Here is an 18,671-nt window from a genome sequence, read left to right as displayed (position 1 = left end):
GTAAGTTCAGTGAAACCGGATCTCGCTCGCCCCCTTCCTCCTCCTCCTCCTCCTCGCCCTCCTTTCGGCCTCCGTCACTGCCGCTGACCACATCTTGATTCTCCCTCTGAAGACTCTCTTAGGGGGGATGTGACCGGAGTTTATAATTAGCTTCGGTCTCAGCTTCATTTCACTTTCCTTTATTCCTCCTGCCTGTTTTTTGGAGTGACTGTGAAGTTCCGTCTCTCCCTCGCTCCTGGTTTCCGCTGACAACTCTCCAGGCTATTTTTTACTTTGTCACATCTCCACGTCGTCTTGCTTTTCCGTGCTCTATGCTGTGTTATCCTCTCCTCGGTGCTTTCTCGCTGCACTACTTCACAATTTTAATGCTGCCTCCGCTTCACCTGACTCTCTACTTCACCTCCGCCGACCCCCCTCCATCCTCCCCTCTTCCTCTCAGGCTCGTCCTTTCTCCTTGTCGCTCTGCGGTTCTGCGTAATGGGAAAGACTGAGCTCTATTCTCTGTACAAGGCTTTTGTGGACTGTATTTGCCTCTGCCTCGCTGTGAGTATCTCCACTTCCTTTTCTCTACGTGCATTTGATTTCACCCCTGTTTTATCCTCTGCACAGACGTTGCATTATTTTTATCTGTTTGTGTTTACGTGTCAGTGCATGATCTTGTTCACGGCCCATGTTCTGCAGTGAGCCTTTCCTCAGCGGAGCATGCAGAAGTCCTGGTATTAATAACAAGCCCAGAATGTGGATGGTAATGGAGACTCGGCTCCTCTGAAGAGGCCAGGAATGATTTGACATCGCTTATTAACCTCATTTAACACAAGCTCAGGTCTTAGGATCAACTACAGCGTAAGCTCACACCTCCACTGAGTTTTCATGATCATGGCCACATTGAACAGTGGGAGGTTTTGAAGAACAAATCTGAGGTTTAGCACCTTTCAGTGCAGATTTGTTTCACTCTGTACGTCCAGCTGGTGACCTTTGACCTTTACGCCAAGTGGTCAATCTGCTCGTGACAGCAGGTTGAGCTCGGGCCTCACGTTGCCCGTCGTTGACTTTGTTTCCAGCGCAGCAGCAGCGAAGCGGCCGACGACAACGGCAGGGACACCGAGAACGGTCACCTGATCTATAAAAGCGGGGACGTCCTGGAAGACAGATGTGAGTATCAGCTGAGCAAACGTTGGCAGGCTAAATAAAAATGCTCCAGATTTAGCTTCAATCTGTTCCGCAGATGAGATAGTGGACACTTTAGGTGAGGGCACTTTTGGGAAGGTGGTGCAGTGCGTGGATCACAGCAGGTACCGTAACGAGCGGCGGCAGCACAAACGCCCGGCCCGTTCCGTGCTCGCTGGTGACCGGCCGTGTTCTCATGCGCAGGGGAGGAAGTCGGATCGCTCTGAAGATTATTCGGAACCTCGACAAATACAGGGAGGCGGCCAGACTGGAAATCAACGTGCTGCAGGAGATTAGTGAGAAGGACCCACAGAACAGGCAGTGAGTGTCTTCTGGTGCTCACGCTTCTCTCTGCTGGTTCTCACTGCATGTCGTGTGTTCATTTCCAATCAGCCACTGCGTGGAAATGCTCGACTGGTTCAGCTACTACGGCCACGTGTGCATCTCGTTCGAGCTGCTTTCTCTCAGCACCTTCGACTTCTTGAAGGCGAACAACTTCCTGCCCTATCCACTCACCCAGATCCGACACATGGCCCACCAGATCTGCCAGGCTGTGAGCTGTGAGTTCACGCATCAGCCGCTGTAACTCTTATATGAGCAGGGCGTCGACGCACGCCTGATGTTTTTCTGCCGCAGTTCTTCACGACAACAAGCTGACGCACACCGACCTGAAGCCGGAGAACATCCTCTTCGTCAACTCCGACTACTCCCTCATCTACAACCCTGACAAGGTCAGCAGCGGCTGTGGGCCCGACTGCCTCGCTGTCTGATCTCACGCTCCCCGTCTGCTTCTCTGTAGTCCATGAGTCAGACACAAAGCGTGCTTTCCTCCTCTCTCTCCTCCCGAATCCTCCAGAAATGCAGCGAGAGGAGAATCAACGACACCACGGTGCGGCTCGTCGACTTCGGCAGCGCCACCTTCGACTACGAGCACCACTCGGTGGTCATTTCCACGCGTCACTACCGAGCTCCTGAAGTGATCCTGGGTAGGTGGCGCTGAGAAAGCGTGGACTAACCTGAGCTCAGGCCTTTGAAGCTCTGCTCCCTCCATGCTGTCTTGCAGAGCTGGGCTGGAGTCACCCCTGTGACGTCTGGAGCATTGGATGCATCCTGTTTGAATACTACGAAGGCTTCACGCTGTTCCAGGTAAGTGTGTGTCTGTCCCTGTACAATTACATCACTCAGAAGCTGGAACGAAGGAGCTGTATTAACCTGTGTGGCGTGTTCACCACAGACTCATGACAATAAGGAGCACCTTGCTATGATGGAGAGAATTCGGGGCCCAGTTCCTCAGAGAATGATCCAAAGGAGCAGGTAAAAAGCTAAATCATTGAGCCTAAACTCCAAATGTCTTTCTCATGAACCTGTGCTTTATCAATAAGAAAGCAGAAATACTTCCACCGCGGGCGTCTGGACTGGAACGAGTGTTCCAAGGCTGGACGCTACGTGAGAACCAAGTGCAAACCATTAAGGGTGAGCTTCCAAGTTCCAGACATGGCCTCCGTCTGTCAGCTGCCCCGTTCAGCATGTTCACAATGAATCCCTGCGTTTCCAGAAGTATTTGTTGGCGTACGGGGCAGAACATCACCAGTTCTTCGACCTTTTGGAGCGGATGCTGGAGTACGAGCCGTCCAATCGGATCTCCCCTGCGTCTGTTCTGTCCCACCCCTTTTTCCTGCCCCTCGTTCATCCAAGGAGGAGTCAAGTCTTGAGGAACAGCGGTGATATGAGCAGATGACGCTGCAGAGCTGGAACCAGGAGCCTGGTGCTTGGTTTGCTTTGTGTCGCTACGGAGAAAGAACTTTGTATTTGTATGTTAATATAAAAATAATGAGGGAATACGAATGAAATCTGTTTGCTTAACTTGATTGTACAATTTTAATTTTCTGCCACATCATTTTGTTCTTACTGCTGATCTGAGGCCTCTTTTGTTAATTGCCAATTAGTTGACTCTTAAAGATGTTCATATCAGAGGTTATGAAAGCTCCAGAGAAAGTCCCTGGTTTCTTAAAGCATTGGTTGAAGACTTTGACTACTGACATAAATGCATCATGTCTACTATATATAATGTGTATGTTCATATTCTATCTCTAACATTTAGAGATACAACATGTCTTTTGTACGTAATGACTTGATGAATAAACCCTGTTTTCCTGTTCTGGGCAGTGATGGTGGCCTCGGTCCATCCGTGCACGTCACCCGCGCTCGTCATGCAGCTGCCATTGACTCACAGCCCCGTTCTGGCATCTTGATTGAGTGCTGCTGAGCGGACGGCACGGCCACAAGGCCGGACGCGCAGCCTTGAGAGCTGAGGGATACTCAGTGTCAGCGAATGTGAATCTGACTGAATGAGATCTTATATTTGTGTGCCTGTACTGTATAAGTATGAGTACATCCACTTTTGATCCTGCTGCTTCAATGTGAGTGATTAATTGTCTCATTTAGTGTAAAATCATCTCAAACCAACTGCAACAACTAGAAGTAGTCTGTATTCCACCTCAGTGTATTCAAAGGATGACAGAAGGTGTCTTCAGTATTCTGCAGGTTCTGTGTCTGTAATGACGCCGTCGTCACGCCTCCCTGACTTCATGCATGCGAGGCTGGCTGTTGGTCATGTGTTGGGCAATGATCCACATGAGAATCCTTTAAGTAGCTTGTCTGGCAGCCTTGGATGTCCTGATTCACACACAAATAGACTTATAGTCATGTACTGGGTTTTTCATGAGCTGATGATATATGAACTATACTTTTGTTTTCTGTCTGTTCCTGTTTCTGACCTATTGTCTGTGGAGACATCTACCCATACGTGGGATGAGTCACCTGATCCTGGATCTGCGCACTGAACTTGAGCTTGGGGAGGTGTGGCTCTCCTCTATGATCGTCTTAAAGCATTAACGTTTCTGTGTCCGTCAGAATCTCAAGTGCTCTGGAAATAGAAGGAAACAAGTGGAAGGGAAGTTATGAAAAACTGTGAGGCGCTGAAGCCAAATGGGGCATTAGAGCAGGTCAGAGAGCTCCGAATTCACTCTGGGCAGTTGTTCAACATAGAAACTGACAGAAATCCACTCAGAGAAGCATTTAAACATTTAATGCTGAATGTTTATTATAAACTATAACTGTTGAAATCATATTGTTAAGACTGTAAAGCAATTAATACACAGCTTCTATATCATTTCATGTCCTGTGCCTAATAGTCTCAGTCTCATGTCTGGTTAGTTTGAAATTAATCCTTTCAAAAAATAAATTTAATAAATAATAAATCTTTATTAGTTCATTTGCACCTTCACATATTTGTCCTCTAGCGAGTGTGTTTGGTTGGTTTTGCTGATGCTACAGCTTGTCCCTCAGCCCCATGAGCCTTTTCATTGCTTTCTCCATTCGGGCGTCCCTTGTTTCATTTCTCTCTTTTCACACCGTCATATCTGGATTTTCTGACTGAAGGCTGTTTGTGCTGTTTGTGGGGAACCTGTCAGCCGGAGCTGGGGAGAACAGGAAGCTGCGCGGCTTCAGGTGCAGCGGGTGTCGGGCCGTGAGCATTCGCATGTGTCACTCAGCATGACATCAGCCGCCGCCTGCAAATCTTCACCGCGCACGTGAGCCACCGGGTGCATTCCCTGCCACAGCTAACGAGATTCCCCTCGTTAAGTCCTCATTAGGTGGTAATCTGTGTTGGGGGAGGTGAGAAGTGGAGCTGGTTCAGAAGGAGCAAAGCAGCAGCTCAGACCAGGAACAGCAAATGTTGTTTCTGTCTGTGGGAGCAGAAGTCTGTTGTTAGTCTTCTCTGGTTTGTGTGTGAAGCTTTGGAGGATTGTCTTGAAGGACTGGAGGCCATCTGCCTGGAGCTTTAGCAGGATTGCATGCTGAACCAGTGTGACCAGTAAGATGACTGATATGACATTTAGTCATTTCTTGCGCTGTGTTGTTTCCATGTTTCTCTTCATGTTTAACCTGAATAAGACACCTGTTTACTCCTGACCTCATTCAGATCTGCCTGGTTCCTGCTGCGCGTGAGAGCGCGCGCGTTCCGTCGGAGCATCGCAATATGAACGAAGGAGAAACCCATCACTTTTCCGCCCGTCGTCTGTCAAACCAGTAGGGGAGAGGTCGTTCCCCGCTGCCTCCGTAGCTCGGCTCCGTCATGGAGCCCGTCGCCAGGTTAAAAAGGTCCGTCAGGAAGCTGAGCGGCTGCGTGTGGGGGACGGAGGAGAGGGAGATATGTGCGAAACGCAGGGTCCGGAGGGGACGAGGAGGGTGCAACAGGTCGAGGAGGCCCAAAGACCCGTCAGGCGGCCGCTCGTACCAGGCAGACCTGGACAAAGAGAGGCGAGTGTACACGGAGCTGAAACACAACACAAAGAAAGACTTGGTGAAAGGGAGAGGACTGAACGACTGAACTTCAGAGCGTCAGTCTGACAGTGAAGCTTAAACAAACACAGAGGCAGCGTCTTTGCTTCATTATGACTGCTGTTCGCTGCCTCTGTCTGCGCTTATTATTGCGGGCAGATGAAATGAGTGCGCTCACATCAGCGGCTGGTCTCAGGTTTGTGTTTGTGTTGACAGGAAGCTGCGGGAGGCGATGAACGCGCAGAAGAACGCCGAGAGAGCAGCCGTGAGAGCTCACTTCAGGAGAAAGTACCAGCTGGCGGAGGTGTGTGGCGCCGCAGCAAACACAAGGTTCGATCACACCATCACCGCCAGGAACGAAAATAACGCTGCTCTGCTCTCTGCTTTTCCATCGCTTTCAAGAATCCCAAGGACTCGGAGCACCTGAGGTCCGTCGGAGGGAAAGTCTCGCTCCCCCGCGAGCTGTCCCAGATGATTTATCCCCAAGCCAGAGGCAAGGACGGCGGCTTCAACCTGCTCAGCGCCTTCCAAGGCCTCGGCTTCGGCGCCGCGGCGCCGGCGGGGAGGCGTCCCGACAAGCCGGCGGCGGCTGCGCCCTCCGACGCCGACTCCTGCAGCGTCATGTGATCAGGATTAGAGCTCAACGCCGCTCCAACACAAACATACACACAGCTCTCTATGACATCCTGCGAACATACATACACTTTAAATTGGACTAATAATCTGTTTAATCAGTCGGTAATCAGTTACAAGTGGCTTCTCTGGATGAGCTCACCCTTGTTTGGCTTTTAGTCATGGATGGATAATAACCATGTCATTCATTATAAACCGCTTATTTAATGTTGGGATGGTGCTTATAAAGTATTTGTTGTTACTTTATGATAATTCAACAATGCCTGAGATATAAGAGAAAACATCTGGCTGACATCCTATTGATGTCATAGGATGTAACACTATTGGTTAAATTATGTCCAGCCGTGATTATGAGATTAATTACTATTATTATTTTTTACATTTTGTCTTCTTTTATGTCTGTAGCTTGATTGAACAACTGAGACATTCTCAGTTATATTTATTTCTGTGGTTGTTTACTGTAGCTAGTCTCCTCTCAGAGGGTCGTCACAGCTCTCTAATGATATGGATCCAACTGAGTGATCTGTTCACAAGTAGGGAACCTCAGGGCTTCACTTCCTCGTTTGACATACTTCTTTTGTATATTTGCAAACTTGTGTGACACAGTTTATTAGATGGTCCTGGTTGGAACCACTTGTGATGTGTAACTGTTATTTTCTACCCTGTTCATTTTGTTGTGTATGAATGGCTTTTGAACAACATTGAGCAGAAACTAGTCGATCTCCTCACAAACCAACAATTAAGATCTTTGTGTTTTTGCTGAAACCCTTTGAATGAATGCTGTCATTTGTAATAAAGTTTTCCTTTGGCCGCTGAATGGGTTCTTCTGTGTCGGCCGCGTGGACGTGTGTGTTCCGTGTGAACGTGACATTTGGACTGTGTTGTGCTTCTCTTGAACTCTGACCTCCTCTTTCATAATTCATCCCGCGCTATCAGTTTATCCAAACAACACAACACATTCAAGGATCCGCGTCTGGGGATGGAGGGGAGAAATAATCCCTGTCAAAGCGTCAGCTGAGGAGCCATGAGGAACATGTTCACCCAAGTGACTGTGTGCGTCAGGACCCAGCGGAGCTGCGGGTCCAGAAGTCTGCCCCGCGGCCCCAGAGCGCTCTGCACGGCTGCGGCGGGCGCCGTGGCGGGTGAGAAGCTCGGGGGGAGGAAGGGGGTGAGGAAGCGGGCCGTGGACGGACGGGTGCGAAGCTTCGAGGAGATCCCGCACACGGGGAAGAGCGGCTGGGTCAACCTGGTCAAGTTCTGGAGGGAGGACCGGTTCGTGCAGCTTCACAAACACATGGAGAGGACCTTCAACGGCCTCGGCCCCATCTACAGGTAGAGGACGCTCCGCTAGCGTAGCTACTGATGCTAGTCGGCCTTATGATTCTGTGTGTGTGTGTGTGTGTGTGTGTAGGGAGCATGTGGGCACCCAGAGCAGTGTGAACATCATTCTGCCGTCTGACATCGCTGAGGTGTTCCGCTCAGAGGGCCTTCACCCCGAGCGCATGACCCTGCAGCCCTGGGCAACGCATCGGGAGACGCGGCGGCTCAGCAAGGGCGTCTTCCTCAAGTCAGTTCGCCTGAATGTGAACCATGAGTGTGTTGTTTGAAGTCTCGTCGTTTCCAGCCATGCAGACGTGAACTGGGTCCGCTTTGCATCTTCTCGCCGCAGGAACGGCGAGGAGTGGCGTGCCGACCGCCTCCTGCTCAACAAGGAGGTGATGATGAGCGCGGCCGTGAAGCGCTTCCTGCCCCTGCTCGACGAGGTGGCGAGGGACTTCTGCCGAATGCTGCGGGCGAGAGTGGACAGGGACGGGGGAGGCGAGGAGGGGAGGCGCGGCCTGACCATCGATCCCAGTCCCGATCTCTTCCGCTTCGCACTGGAAGGTCAGGGATCATCACTGATCTGAATCTGACCTTTGACCCGTGTGACCTCTGTGTCCGTGGATGGCGGATTTCCTTTCGTTCACAGAGCAGTGTTTGAAAACCACCACCCACCTTTGAACCGTCATGGCTCCTCCTCCCCCAGCCATGGCTGACCTTGAGCTCCTCGAGGAGGTGAAGGCGTGAATTAGCGCCGCCTCGCTCGTCTGTCGGGCTTTCATTCAGCCTAACTATCAGCTTTATGGGCCGGGTGACAGGATGCTGACGTGGGCTGCGAGAGCTTCTCGCGTCACAGGCGTTATACAATCTGCAGCAGCATCGCGCTTTATCTCCTCTTCCCCCGTTCACCGAACGAACCCCATCACATATATAGCGAGACGAAACCTCATTGTCATTCCCGAGACATCCTCCTCTTCATATCCTGCACGAGAAGGTCGAGGAGGGCGCGCCTTTATAAATAGGAGGTGATCCAGGCTCTCCTGCCTCAGTGTGAGCGCCGGTGTGACTCAGGCTGCTGGTGTCCTGTGTGTGGCTGCGTGAGCGTGAAGGGGGAGCTGAGTCACGCTGGCCCGGTGTTTACGTGCAGCACGTGGAGCTTGGTGGGTGCTGTGCTGGGAACACGCTCTGTCCCAGTTAGCGCTGAATGTCCGGTGGCTGATGGATGTCTGAGAGGCAGCTCCTCTGAGCCTATTGATTCTGGGCTTCGTTGCTGCTCTTCACACAGAAAAATGCCCTTTATCATTATTATTTGGTTTGGTTTCTGACTCATACATGGCTTCATTCAGCGAGTGCAGTGCTTGTAACTGCCCGATCGCCTCCTCCCCTGCAGCCAGCTGTCACGTGATCTACGGGGAGCGCATCGGCCTCTTCTCCTCATCCCCCTCGCTGGAGTCTCAGAAGTTCATCTGGGCGGTGGAGCGGATGCTGGCCACCACCCCCCCTCTCCTCTACCTGCCCCACCGCCTGCTGCTCCGCATCGGCGCCCCCCTGTGGACCCAGCATGCCACCGCATGGGACCACATCTTCAGTCACGGTAGGAAGCGCCACAGGCGTCGACCCAGCTCCTCGTGCAGCAGTAGTGGCTCCTCGGGTCCAGCTTTGATCGGTGCGTTTCTCCTTCATTGCTCCCATCTAAGCCGACTCCGCCGTCCTGTCTTGTGTATGTTCAAGCTGACGCGAGGATCCAGAGGGGGTACCAGCGCCTGTCATCCCCCCCGGATCGAGGGTCTGAGGCTGGAAGTCAGTTCAATGGGGTTCTGGGCCAACTGATGGAGAAAGGGCAGCTGTCCCTGGATCTGATCAAAGCTAACATCACTGAGCTGATGGCCGGAGGGGTCGACACGGTGTGTATCTGCCTGTGTGTGTTTGTTGAGGACCTCAGTCTTCTGACTCTGACCCATCCCCCCCCCCGCAGACGGCGGTGCCCCTGCAGTTTGCGCTGTTCGAACTGGGCCGCAACCCGGAGGTGCAGGAGAGGGTGCGGCAGCAGGTGAGGGCGTCGTGGGCGCAGGCCGGCGGAGACCCCCAGAAAGCCCTGCAGGGGGCGCCGCTGCTGAAGGGCACAATCAAGGAGATCCTCAGGTACGCGGAAGCGAGCAGCCGCGCAAAAAGCTTCTGAGGTCAGATTATGACGCTGGAAATTTATTAACCGATGAGAGTTACAGCCCAGTGTCATGAATAGTGAAGCATCAGAGCAGGACAAACTGAGGCTGCTAAACAATAAGGACAGACAGACAGAAGACAGACTCATATCAGTCGACCACGAGGAAAATAATGCTGTGAGCCTGGGAGCAGCTGTCTCCATCTGCTCTGCTCACGTTTCCATCAGCATTGCTCAAAGGCGTGAATGTGTTGAAGACCGAGTTTTTGTGTTGACAAATTGAAGGTGATATGAAACGTACACGTGCTTGTGGTTGCATCAGGTTGTATCCGGTGGGAATCACAGTGCAGCGGCGCACGATCAAAGACATCGTCCTACAGAATTACCACGTTCCTGCGGGGGTGAGGGAGCGAACTGACGCTCGATTCTTCCTAGATTCTCACAAAGCATCCGATCTCAAGCCCCTCTCAACTCTCCCCACAGACCTTGGTCCAGGTCTGTCTTTACCCGCTGGGAAGAAGCACTGAGGTGTTTCAGGATCCGCAGCGCTTCGAGCCCGAGCGGTGGTGCAGCAAAGGCCCGGCGGCGGACGGGTCGAGCTTCCGCTCGCTGGCGTTTGGGTTTGGGGCGAGGCAGTGCGTCGGGAGGAGGATCGCTGAGAACGAGATGCAGCTGCTGCTCATGCATGTGAGTGCTGGAACAGGAGGAGGGTCAGAACCCGAGCACCGGGCAGATCTCAGGGCTCGCAGCCACCCTGGGCCACCTCTGCACGTGCCACTGCAGGCACAAATGCATGGCCACCAAAGGCAGCAGACGTCATTTCCCTGTGTTTCCTCTGCTCCCCCCCCCCTCTAGATCCTGCTGAGCTTTCATCTCAGCGTGCCGTGCACAGACGACATCAGTACCACCTATACGCTCATCCTGCAGCCCAAGACGCCGCCAAGAATCACGTTCAGCGCGCTGTGATTCACTCGGACACAGGGGAGCCGTGCTGTCGGCGCCTGACCTTTAATCACAGCTCCTTTTTCATCAGCAAAGGTTCTGAGTTGACCGGTAACGACGTTGATGCTAATGTCCAGCAGGTGATGCTAAAACCCCCACTGTTCACACTCGCCTGTTCACTTGTGGCTCGTTCGTGTTGTGCGTCACAGATCCAACAGGTTGGTCACTTACTAAACCTTACTAAACTTTGCAGCCTAGCTTCACTCTGTGTGTGTGTACTGCCTGCAGTCTACTTCTACTAGGTTTCTATGACTGTGCCTTTTTTGCTTGAATGTTATTTCTCCCAGTGCCAGGTTTCGATCACCAGCTTTCTTAAGTTCTTTGCTAAACGAGTTGCAGTCCAATAAAGCAACATTCAGATATGATTTCACCAGCGTCAACAGGCAGATCACTCAGTTCCGGACAAATGATAGACGTAAGAATAGGTAGAGTGGAGAAGGTCTTAATATTACTGCATCATCCTGTGTATTTCAGTGTTTTCTTGTTTAAAATGTAATAATTGTATCTTGAATGTCACATAATCGCACTTTGGTCGCCATGAGTAAACCTGACCTTTGGCCTCAGTCTGTGCAGTGCTTTTATATAACTCCAGGTGTTGCAGGAGACATTTCCTCCCAGCCACTCGGGAGTAAAGGTCTGTTTGTACTTTGGCTAAAGATTTACGCCCTCCGTCAGGAACGCGTTGCCTCCGTTGCTTCTTCCTACTAGGCGCCAATGACAAAACTTTAGTAAGCTGCGCTTGTGAATGAAGACACATCCTCTCCAGGCCTCACGGCCTTCACTGGTTCCACGGTTCCCTCAGACAGATCGCCGACACCGTGACAGGAGCTTTACTTTTGGACAATAATAAAACAACATTTTTATTTACATATCAGCAAGCTCTACTTGCCATGACTCAACTTGTGTGACTTGACTGAGAATCTTAATTGAAAAGTTTAGACAAAATATTTGTCATTCAGGTTGGACTGTGTCACTTCTCCTTCATTGTGTTACGCTGACGTATGATGTAGATTAAAGGTATATATTTCGCATCTTTGTACCGGTTTGAGGTCAATGTTGCGATGACATAACCTGCAGCAAACTGACATTAACGGCTCTATTGACACTGGGGCTTTCGCCACGTTCAGCATCATCTTGGCGCGTGAGGGCCGGTCCTACACTCAGCGTAATCTGTCTGCTGGAGGCAGTGAATGAAGCCCGCATGGGGTGAGGGGGAGGAGAGTTGAGGGGGGACGAGGGCGTGGATGACTGAAAGATGGGCAGGGAATGACAGGTGGGAAGCGGGGTTCAGTCCGGGGGACAACGGCGAAGGATAAATGCGGAGGAGGACGTCCACAGAGTAGAAACGAAGCCCTGAAACAACCGATAAAGCAGGAGGAGGCGCGTCTCAAGGTTTGGCCACATGGGTGAGTGCATGCAGGGTGGAACAGGGTTCACAGTTAAATAATACTGTACCTTACTATAATATTCTGTCGTTTTTATTAACATCAGCGATGGGGCTGTGTTCATTAACCTTGCTCACACATCACTGTTTGTGTTATATAATGAAACTCACCCAATTGCCCCTTTAACCACGGGGTCAGAGAGGCCCCTGCTCTAATTCACCACATGCTTTTAAGCCTTAGAGCGGAGTTGCTCTTTTCATCGGATTCACGCATCGATCGCACACCATGTGCTGGCCTGCGTCCATCCACTGCAGACAGGTCAGCCCCCGGTCCACTGCACCCCCCCACCCCCACCCCCCATCACCTGGGTCACCTTCCTTATCAGCACTAAAGCCGCGGCTGCTATTTGGCAACATGTGTCCATGAGCGAGTGTCTGTGTTATTTATAGTCCGCCTTCCAGTAACAGGTACCTGCATGCAAGTGTGTGTGTGTGTGTGTGTGTGTGTGTGTGTGTGTGTGTGTGTGTGTGTGTGTGTGTGTGTGTGTGTACACTGTGGGAGGCGTCAGAGGGGGATCTCAGTGGGACACGCGATGATGTGTGCAGCGGAGCGGCACAACTGGGTCACAGGGAGGTGGAGTGAGGAGCTGTGAAAAAAGTGGAAAAGGCAAGAAAACACTGACAGCTGCCGGATCCGTGTGATGGACGAGCTGTTTACCGTCAGGGAGTTTCCTCCGCAGACGTCGAGCTTTGCTCGTCCCAGGATTTGTCTGCAAAGAGCTTCTTCTTAACACAGCAAACGAACAAAAGCAGTCTGTGATTCATTACATCATGTCTATCATCTTCATTTCCTCACTCCCCACCTCTCTGAGTCCTCACTGCTTCGCTGCTGCTGAGCCATTAGCACCAGCCTCTCCTCTCCGGTCTCCTCTCCCCCGTGGAGGCAGGAATTGCAGGCTTGACTGACTGTGACATCCTCCAAAATGGATGTCATTACGGAGGCTCAGGCCCTCAGACAGGTGGCATAAAAGACACAAGCTCCATCTACTGGTTTCGTGTGTGCTGTGGGGACGTGCTCTGGTGTGATCCCAGTTTGAGCAGGAGGGTTTCATTGCATTTAGTGCATTTACCAGGCGTCTTAGTATTTCCTGTCGACCTGACCTTCATGACCTCGACCACATTGTAGTCAATGTAGGCTTTGTGTCACACTCTGTGTTTCTCTACTTCTCTATTCAGTCTGTTGTGTGAGCTTCACCACCGCTCTTCACTCTTATTCATCATCAACGCTGCAGTAGCACAGTTTTTTCATTGTTAAGTGTGTGGTTGCTCAGTCTACGTGACCCGTGTGTTGCCGTAGCTTGCATCAGACGCTACTCGGAGACGATGGCGCTGCCGGACTCCTTCATCCAGCGCCAGCAGCTGGACGCCAGCATGGCGGACACCTTCCTGGAGCATCTCTGCCTGCTGGACATCGACCAGGAGCCCATCACGGCGCGCAACACCAGCATAATCTGCACCATCGGTGGGTCTCAGTGTCACGTTTTGTTCTCTGGCAGCGGTGGTTTGTCATCGCTGGCTCCTCATCACAGACACAGCTCCTGGGTGACGGGCGGCCTCGCTGTTGGCAGCGCTGGCCAGAACAAGGAGCAAAATAATGCATCGGCTGCTTCTTGTTTATCAAACGCTCCCCAGTCAGTGGCTTGGATTCCTTTAGCAACATCCTCATCACTGATTCAGCGGCCAAGTCTCATCTACCATTATCTAAAGTACACATCTCAAGATAATCAGCTAATTAATACAGAAAAGAAAAAAGATCAAGCGTTTGTGCTTAAGAAGCAGTGATTGGGGACATTTTTAAGCCGGTTTCTTTATATGGCTTCAGCGCTTGAAGTTAAATGTGAAACGTCTCCCGCTGCTTTTCCTTTCAGGTCCGGCGTCACGATCGATCCACAAACTCCAGGAGATGATTAAAGCAGGAATGAATATCGCCCGTCTGAATTTCTCTCACGGCTCCCATGAAGTACGTAGTCTCCGCACAGCGCAAGCTCCCGTGTGCGGTTTCTCATATTCAGCGCTCCTCTGTCTTTGTCTCTGTCTCTGTCCGTCAGTACCACGGTGAGACCATCAAGAACATCAGAGAGGCAGTGGAGACCATAACCTCTGACCCCTTATATTACCGGTCAGTCGCCATCGCTCTGGATACGAAGGGCCCAGAGATCCGCACTGGTTTAGTCAAAGGGGTAAATATCGCACGCTTCATCGCTCACGCATTTAAAACCCGAAGGTCCAGTGACATGCAGTCACGTGTCAGAGCTGCAGAGGGTACGACATGTCCGCCGTCTTACGATTGTCCCATTTTACCTAGAGCCGATAGGATAGAACAGGTCAACATTCACTTGGTATGAAACAGATGAGCTCACACAGTCGTGACTCCGCCATCATCTGCTCTCCAGGCCTCCGAAATGATTTCAGCCACAAAGCGTATGAAGCTCACCTGCTTTATGGGGCTCAGCACGCCATCAAATCAAGCGCGTGCTCCGTCTAGACGCCGTGTGAAGCGGCGTCAGGCTGCCGGGCTCAGACCCGGCTTATGGCCGCGTAACGGCAGAGGAAGCCTCTTTGCTCAGGGCAGGAAAGACAAATATGGGATATCAGGAATCAGTGATCATGATGACAACAAAGGCGGTGGGTCATTGTTGTAAGCTGTGCACCTGCACCGCAGGTTCCACGTGTGGAAATGAGTCCAGAAACAGCCAGCGATGACTGATAAAAGATAAAAGCTATGGCTTTTTGAAGTCAGGTTTACTGAAAGAAAAAAAACAATTTAATGCATCGCTGACCTTAAAAATTACTTCTTTAGTTAGACTATTGTTTGTCCCTCAAGGGCATCACATGCCTGTACAGTCAGATAGCAGTGTGTGTGTGTGTGTGTGTGTGTGCGTGCGTGCGTGCGTGCGTGCGTGCGTGTGTGTGCGTGCGTGCATGCATGCGTGCATGCGTGCGTGCATGTGTGTGTGTGTGTGTGTGTGTAGAAAGTGGAGGAGGAGGTGCAGCTGGAAAAAGGCGCCCGTGTGCGCGTGGTGACGGCAGAGGCTGACAAGGACAAGACAGATGGGAGGATTATCTGGGTGGACTATCCCCGGCTGTCCGAGGTCCTGGAGAAGGGCTCCAAGATCTACATCGATGATGGACTCATTGGACTGAGAGTCACAGACAAAGGTAGCATTAACATGCATCAGCTGCATTCATCTGACAACCTGATGCTGCATAGATACATGAATACATGCAGCATCCCTTGTTGCATTTCATAGTGATGTACATCCGTATCTTTCTCCTCTTTCTGTTTCGGTCCATTAACCGAACCCTCTCAGGCTCCGACTGGGTCGACACCGTGGTGGAGGCCGGCGGCCCGCTCTGCAGCCGCAAAGGCGTGAACCTGCCGGGCCGCGACCTGGTGGGCCTGCGGGCGGTGAGCGAGCGCGACGAGGCCGACCTGCGCTTCGGCGTGGCCCAGGGCGTCGACATGGTGTTCGCCAGCTTCATCCGCTCGGCACAGGACGTCAGGGACGTGCGGCGGGCGCTGGGGCCGCACGGGCGACACATCAAAGTCATCAGCAAGGTGGAGAGCCGCCAAGGGGTCCAGAAGTGAGTGGATCATGAGCTGTCCGCCACGGATGGACATATGTCAGCACGTCTAATGGGAGCAATCTGCGTGGCTGTCAGTGTGAATCAGATCGGCCGCCTAAGACCTTAAACGCTCTCGCATCGCGTCCACCTTTTGCTGGTGTGTTTTCTGGCTGCTCACAAACTTCATCTATAATTTAGATGCATTTACTGAGATGAAGTTCAAATCTGATCGTACAGTGTAGTAAGAGCGTTTAAAAGGTTTGTTCAGATGATTGGAAATAAATTTTGTTATTCGAGCTGTCTTTAATGACACACGTAAAAAGCAGCATCAGCACTTTTTGTTCTTTCCGCCTCCATGTCCTCAATCCCACTCTCTCGTCCCCTTTCTGCTACTCTCCCCATTCCTTAATCCCCCGCCTCCTCTTTAATCGCTCTGTCAGTTTCGAGGAGATCCTGGCCGAGAGCGACGGCGTGATGGTTGCCAGGGGTGACCTGGGGATCGAAATCCCGGTGGAGAAGGTCTTTGTTGCTCAGAAGATGATGATTGGGCGCTGCAACTCCGCGGGCAAGCCCGTCATCTGCGCCACGCAGGTCAGCGCGAGACGCGCACGCAACCACACACAGGAAGTCACACGCACGACACGACACAACACAACACAACACAACACGCAGATGTGGCGTCCAACTGCAGCGTTGGCCCATCGCATGTCAAATAGGTGCGAGAAAACTAGCAATAAGACCTAACAGGCGCACATTAACCTTACACTCTTGCATAATATACCAACACACACACACGGTTGCCCATTAGATGTATGTGAACACACACACACACACACACAAACGGCCGTGCACACTCCCGCAGCCATGTTGAGTCACTGCGCTGGATCTTGTTTGCGCTGCAGCTCTTGACTCGGAGTGACAGTGTTATAGCAGGTTTGCAACTCGAGACCCGAGCCCACAGACGGCGCGCACGCGCACGCGCACGCGCTAATCAGCATTAGCCGCGGCGCCTTTACTACGGCGATGCCGTCGCTCCGGCAACTGTCTGCCTCCCTCGCCGACTGTGGCGCCGGCGACGATCTCGCGGAGTCACACCGCCTGATCCGTGCCAAGCCGCTGAGCCCTCTGCGTTTGGGCGCGGTGTGTGTGTGTGTTTGTGTGTGGGCGGGTGTAGATGTTGGAGAGCATGGTGTCCCACGCGCGGCCAACCAGAGCGGAGGGCAGCGACGTCGCCAACGCCGTGCTGGACGGAGCCGACTGCGTCATGCTGTCCGGGGAGACGGCCAAGGGACTGTTTCCTGTGGAGGCGGTGGCCACGATGCACTCGGTGTGTGTTGGTGTGCGCGGTGTCCGTTGTGTTGCGCTTGACCCCCTCGTAACCAACTCCCCGGCTCTCAGATCTGCAGGGAGGCGGAGGCGGCCATTTTCCACCAGCAGCTTTTCGAGGAGCTGCGTCGCCTCACCCCCCTCTCGTCTGACCCCACGGAGGTCACCGCCATCGGAGCTGTGGAGTCCTCTTTCAAGTGCTGCGGGGGGGCCATCATAGTGCTCACCACCAGCGGCAGGTACACTATGCACAGCAAACATGGGAACGATCAACAAATAAATCGGAGTCAACCAGCAATGAATTCGAAGCAGTGCTAGCGTTGAAGGTGACGGTTTCCAGCTTCTTTCCTGCACACCTGACTGCTGTAACACTTGTTTGCATGCGCTGCAGACTTATTCCTGAAGTGTTGGGCCTGAGCAAACACCAGTGGCTTCTGAGTCTGTCCTTGCAAACACACAAGCTCTCTGAATGTTGTCACAGCAGATGTTGGTTTTCAGCCTGCACAGAATATTGCAGTAGTGTTGGCATATACACATTATACCTAAACAAACCTTGACCTGAGGAAGACCCTTTGGAGATAATAGTTTATTCCTGCTGTCACAAGCCTCCGATGCCTGTGTTGTGTTCTCTCTACCATCAACACCGGTCATTCGTTATTCCTCATCTCCTGCAGATCGGCCCACCTCCTGTCCAGGTACCGGCCTCGCTGCCCCATCATCGCCGTCACCAGGAGCCCGCAGGTCAGTCTGAGTCTGCTTTTGGCGTTGACTTCATTTTTCCCAAATCACACTCACATACAACAATGAGTGATGTGTGACCATATCTACACTCACTGTCTGGTGTGAACAGCGGCCGTGCTAACGATGTCCGTCTGACCTCACCGACTGAGCATTTGACAGATACCGGAGGGTATTTCTGTCTGTGGCGCGTTAAGGAGCAATATTTTAAAACACGCCTCAGCCTGTCACCTGAATCCTGTCATGAGGACACACAGACATCCTATATATTATTGTCTTTACAAAGCGTTCTCTCCATCGCGTCTCCTCAGGTGGCCCGTCAGTCCCAGCTCCTCAGAGGAGTGTTTCCTGCCCTCTTTCACCCTCTTCCCGCTCCTGTCTGGGCGACGGACGTAGACAACAGAGTCAACTTTGGCATGGATATAGGTCAGTGTGGGGGTCCGGCTGTGTGAATGCTGCCCGAGCCATGATTCCGTCCTCCTCACGCTGCCTCTCTGCCTGTTCTCACCCACCTCCTCAGGGAAAGCAAGAGGGTTCTTCAAGACGGGCGACATGGTGATCGTGGTGACAGGCTGGATCCCTGGTTCTGGACACACTAACATTATGAGGGCCGTGCCTGTGCCGTAACCTTAGTCAACCCATCGGGAATGTGCTTTGATGAAAACCACCTCCCCATGAAATGAATAACCACAACACTTTAAAAAAGGATTATTGGAGGAAACCTGTTGTTATTGTTTTAGACCTGCAGCATCTCAGGAGGTATGAAGTGCTGCACTCCAGCCCACTGAGATGAGCCAGAAGCCCACGTCTGCATACTGTCCTCCCATAAACTAATTATAAACTGGCCCAGTGTGGAGCTTTCGCATGTCTGATGATCCTTTGTGTGTCAGGCTCGCCTTTCTTCTGCAGGCTTCCGGTTTCCTGCTCTAATGCGTCTTCCCCTGCAGCCTAATTCACTCTCTCTGCCAC

At 52.1% G+C, this 18,671-nt stretch overlaps 4 protein-coding genes across 11 annotated transcripts; all 4 read left to right on the top strand.

Moving 5' to 3' along the window:
- Positions 1–54: 54 nt before the first annotated feature.
- On the top strand, positions 55–3,325 carry clk2b (CDC-like kinase 2b). Of its 5 annotated transcripts, XM_055503172.1 has the most exons (12): positions 55–333; positions 440–543; positions 1,062–1,152; positions 1,226–1,292; positions 1,372–1,488; positions 1,561–1,727; positions 1,804–1,898; positions 2,024–2,153; positions 2,231–2,313; positions 2,402–2,481; positions 2,550–2,640; positions 2,723–3,325. In XM_055503172.1, the coding sequence occupies exons 1-12, from the start codon at positions 312–314 to the stop codon at positions 2,903–2,905; spliced, it is 1,230 nt and encodes a 409-aa protein (XP_055359147.1). In that variant the 5' UTR covers positions 55–311; the 3' UTR covers positions 2,906–3,325. The 5 variants fall into 5 exon arrangements, with proteins under 5 accessions (XP_055359147.1, XP_028984003.1, XP_055359149.1 ...); XM_029128170.3 differs by having other exon boundaries at positions 55–543; XM_055503174.1 differs by lacking the exons at positions 1,226–1,292; positions 1,372–1,488.
- A 148-nt stretch (positions 3,326–3,473) lies between these two features.
- Positions 3,474–7,009, top strand: LOC114842554 (complexin-3-like). Of its 2 annotated transcripts, XM_055503176.1 has the most exons (4): positions 3,474–5,044; positions 5,153–5,490; positions 5,728–5,815; positions 5,914–7,009. In XM_055503176.1, the coding sequence occupies exons 2-4, from the start codon at positions 5,306–5,308 to the stop codon at positions 6,136–6,138; spliced, it is 498 nt and encodes a 165-aa protein (XP_055359151.1). In that variant the 5' UTR covers positions 3,474–5,044; positions 5,153–5,305; the 3' UTR covers positions 6,139–7,009. The 2 variants fall into 2 exon arrangements, with proteins under 2 accessions (XP_055359151.1, XP_055359152.1); XM_055503177.1 differs by lacking the exon at positions 5,153–5,490.
- Positions 7,010–7,108: 99 nt separating this feature from the next.
- LOC114842551 (cytochrome P450 11B, mitochondrial) lies at positions 7,109–11,190 on the top strand. The gene is made up of 9 exons (XM_029128166.3): positions 7,109–7,476; positions 7,556–7,711; positions 7,814–8,028; positions 8,855–9,058; positions 9,196–9,368; positions 9,440–9,606; positions 9,948–10,026; positions 10,109–10,312; positions 10,481–11,190. Exons 1-9 carry the CDS (start codon positions 7,169–7,171, stop codon positions 10,589–10,591), a joined length of 1,617 nt encoding a protein of 538 aa, XP_028983999.1. The 5' UTR covers positions 7,109–7,168; the 3' UTR covers positions 10,592–11,190.
- On the top strand, positions 10,628–18,567 carry pklr (pyruvate kinase L/R). 3 transcript variants are annotated; one of them, XM_029128168.3, is made up of 12 exons: positions 10,628–10,785; positions 13,369–13,533; positions 13,940–14,031; positions 14,120–14,251; positions 15,044–15,230; positions 15,383–15,656; positions 16,079–16,229; positions 16,813–16,965; positions 17,037–17,203; positions 17,639–17,705; positions 18,014–18,128; positions 18,223–18,567. In XM_029128168.3, the coding sequence occupies exons 2-12, from the start codon at positions 13,395–13,397 to the stop codon at positions 18,327–18,329; spliced, it is 1,584 nt and encodes a 527-aa protein (XP_028984001.1). In that variant the 5' UTR covers positions 10,628–10,785; positions 13,369–13,394; the 3' UTR covers positions 18,330–18,567. The 3 variants fall into 3 exon arrangements, 2 of the variants coding, with proteins under 2 accessions (XP_028984001.1, XP_028984000.1); XM_029128167.3 differs by lacking the exon at positions 10,628–10,785 and adding an exon at positions 11,875–12,033; XR_008692823.1 differs by lacking the exons at positions 10,628–10,785; positions 18,223–18,567 and adding an exon at positions 11,874–12,033 and having other exon boundaries at positions 17,037–17,290; positions 18,014–18,054.
- Positions 18,568–18,671: the final 104 nt, after the last annotated feature.

The sequence above is a fragment of the Betta splendens genome, chromosome 16 (genome assembly GCF_900634795.4).
Source record: "Betta splendens chromosome 16, fBetSpl5.4, whole genome shotgun sequence".
Classification (NCBI taxonomy): Eukaryota; Metazoa; Chordata; class Actinopteri; order Anabantiformes; family Osphronemidae; genus Betta; species Betta splendens.
The sequence above is the reverse complement of the archived record's forward strand: the minus strand, read 5'-3'. Positions and strand labels throughout refer to the sequence as shown.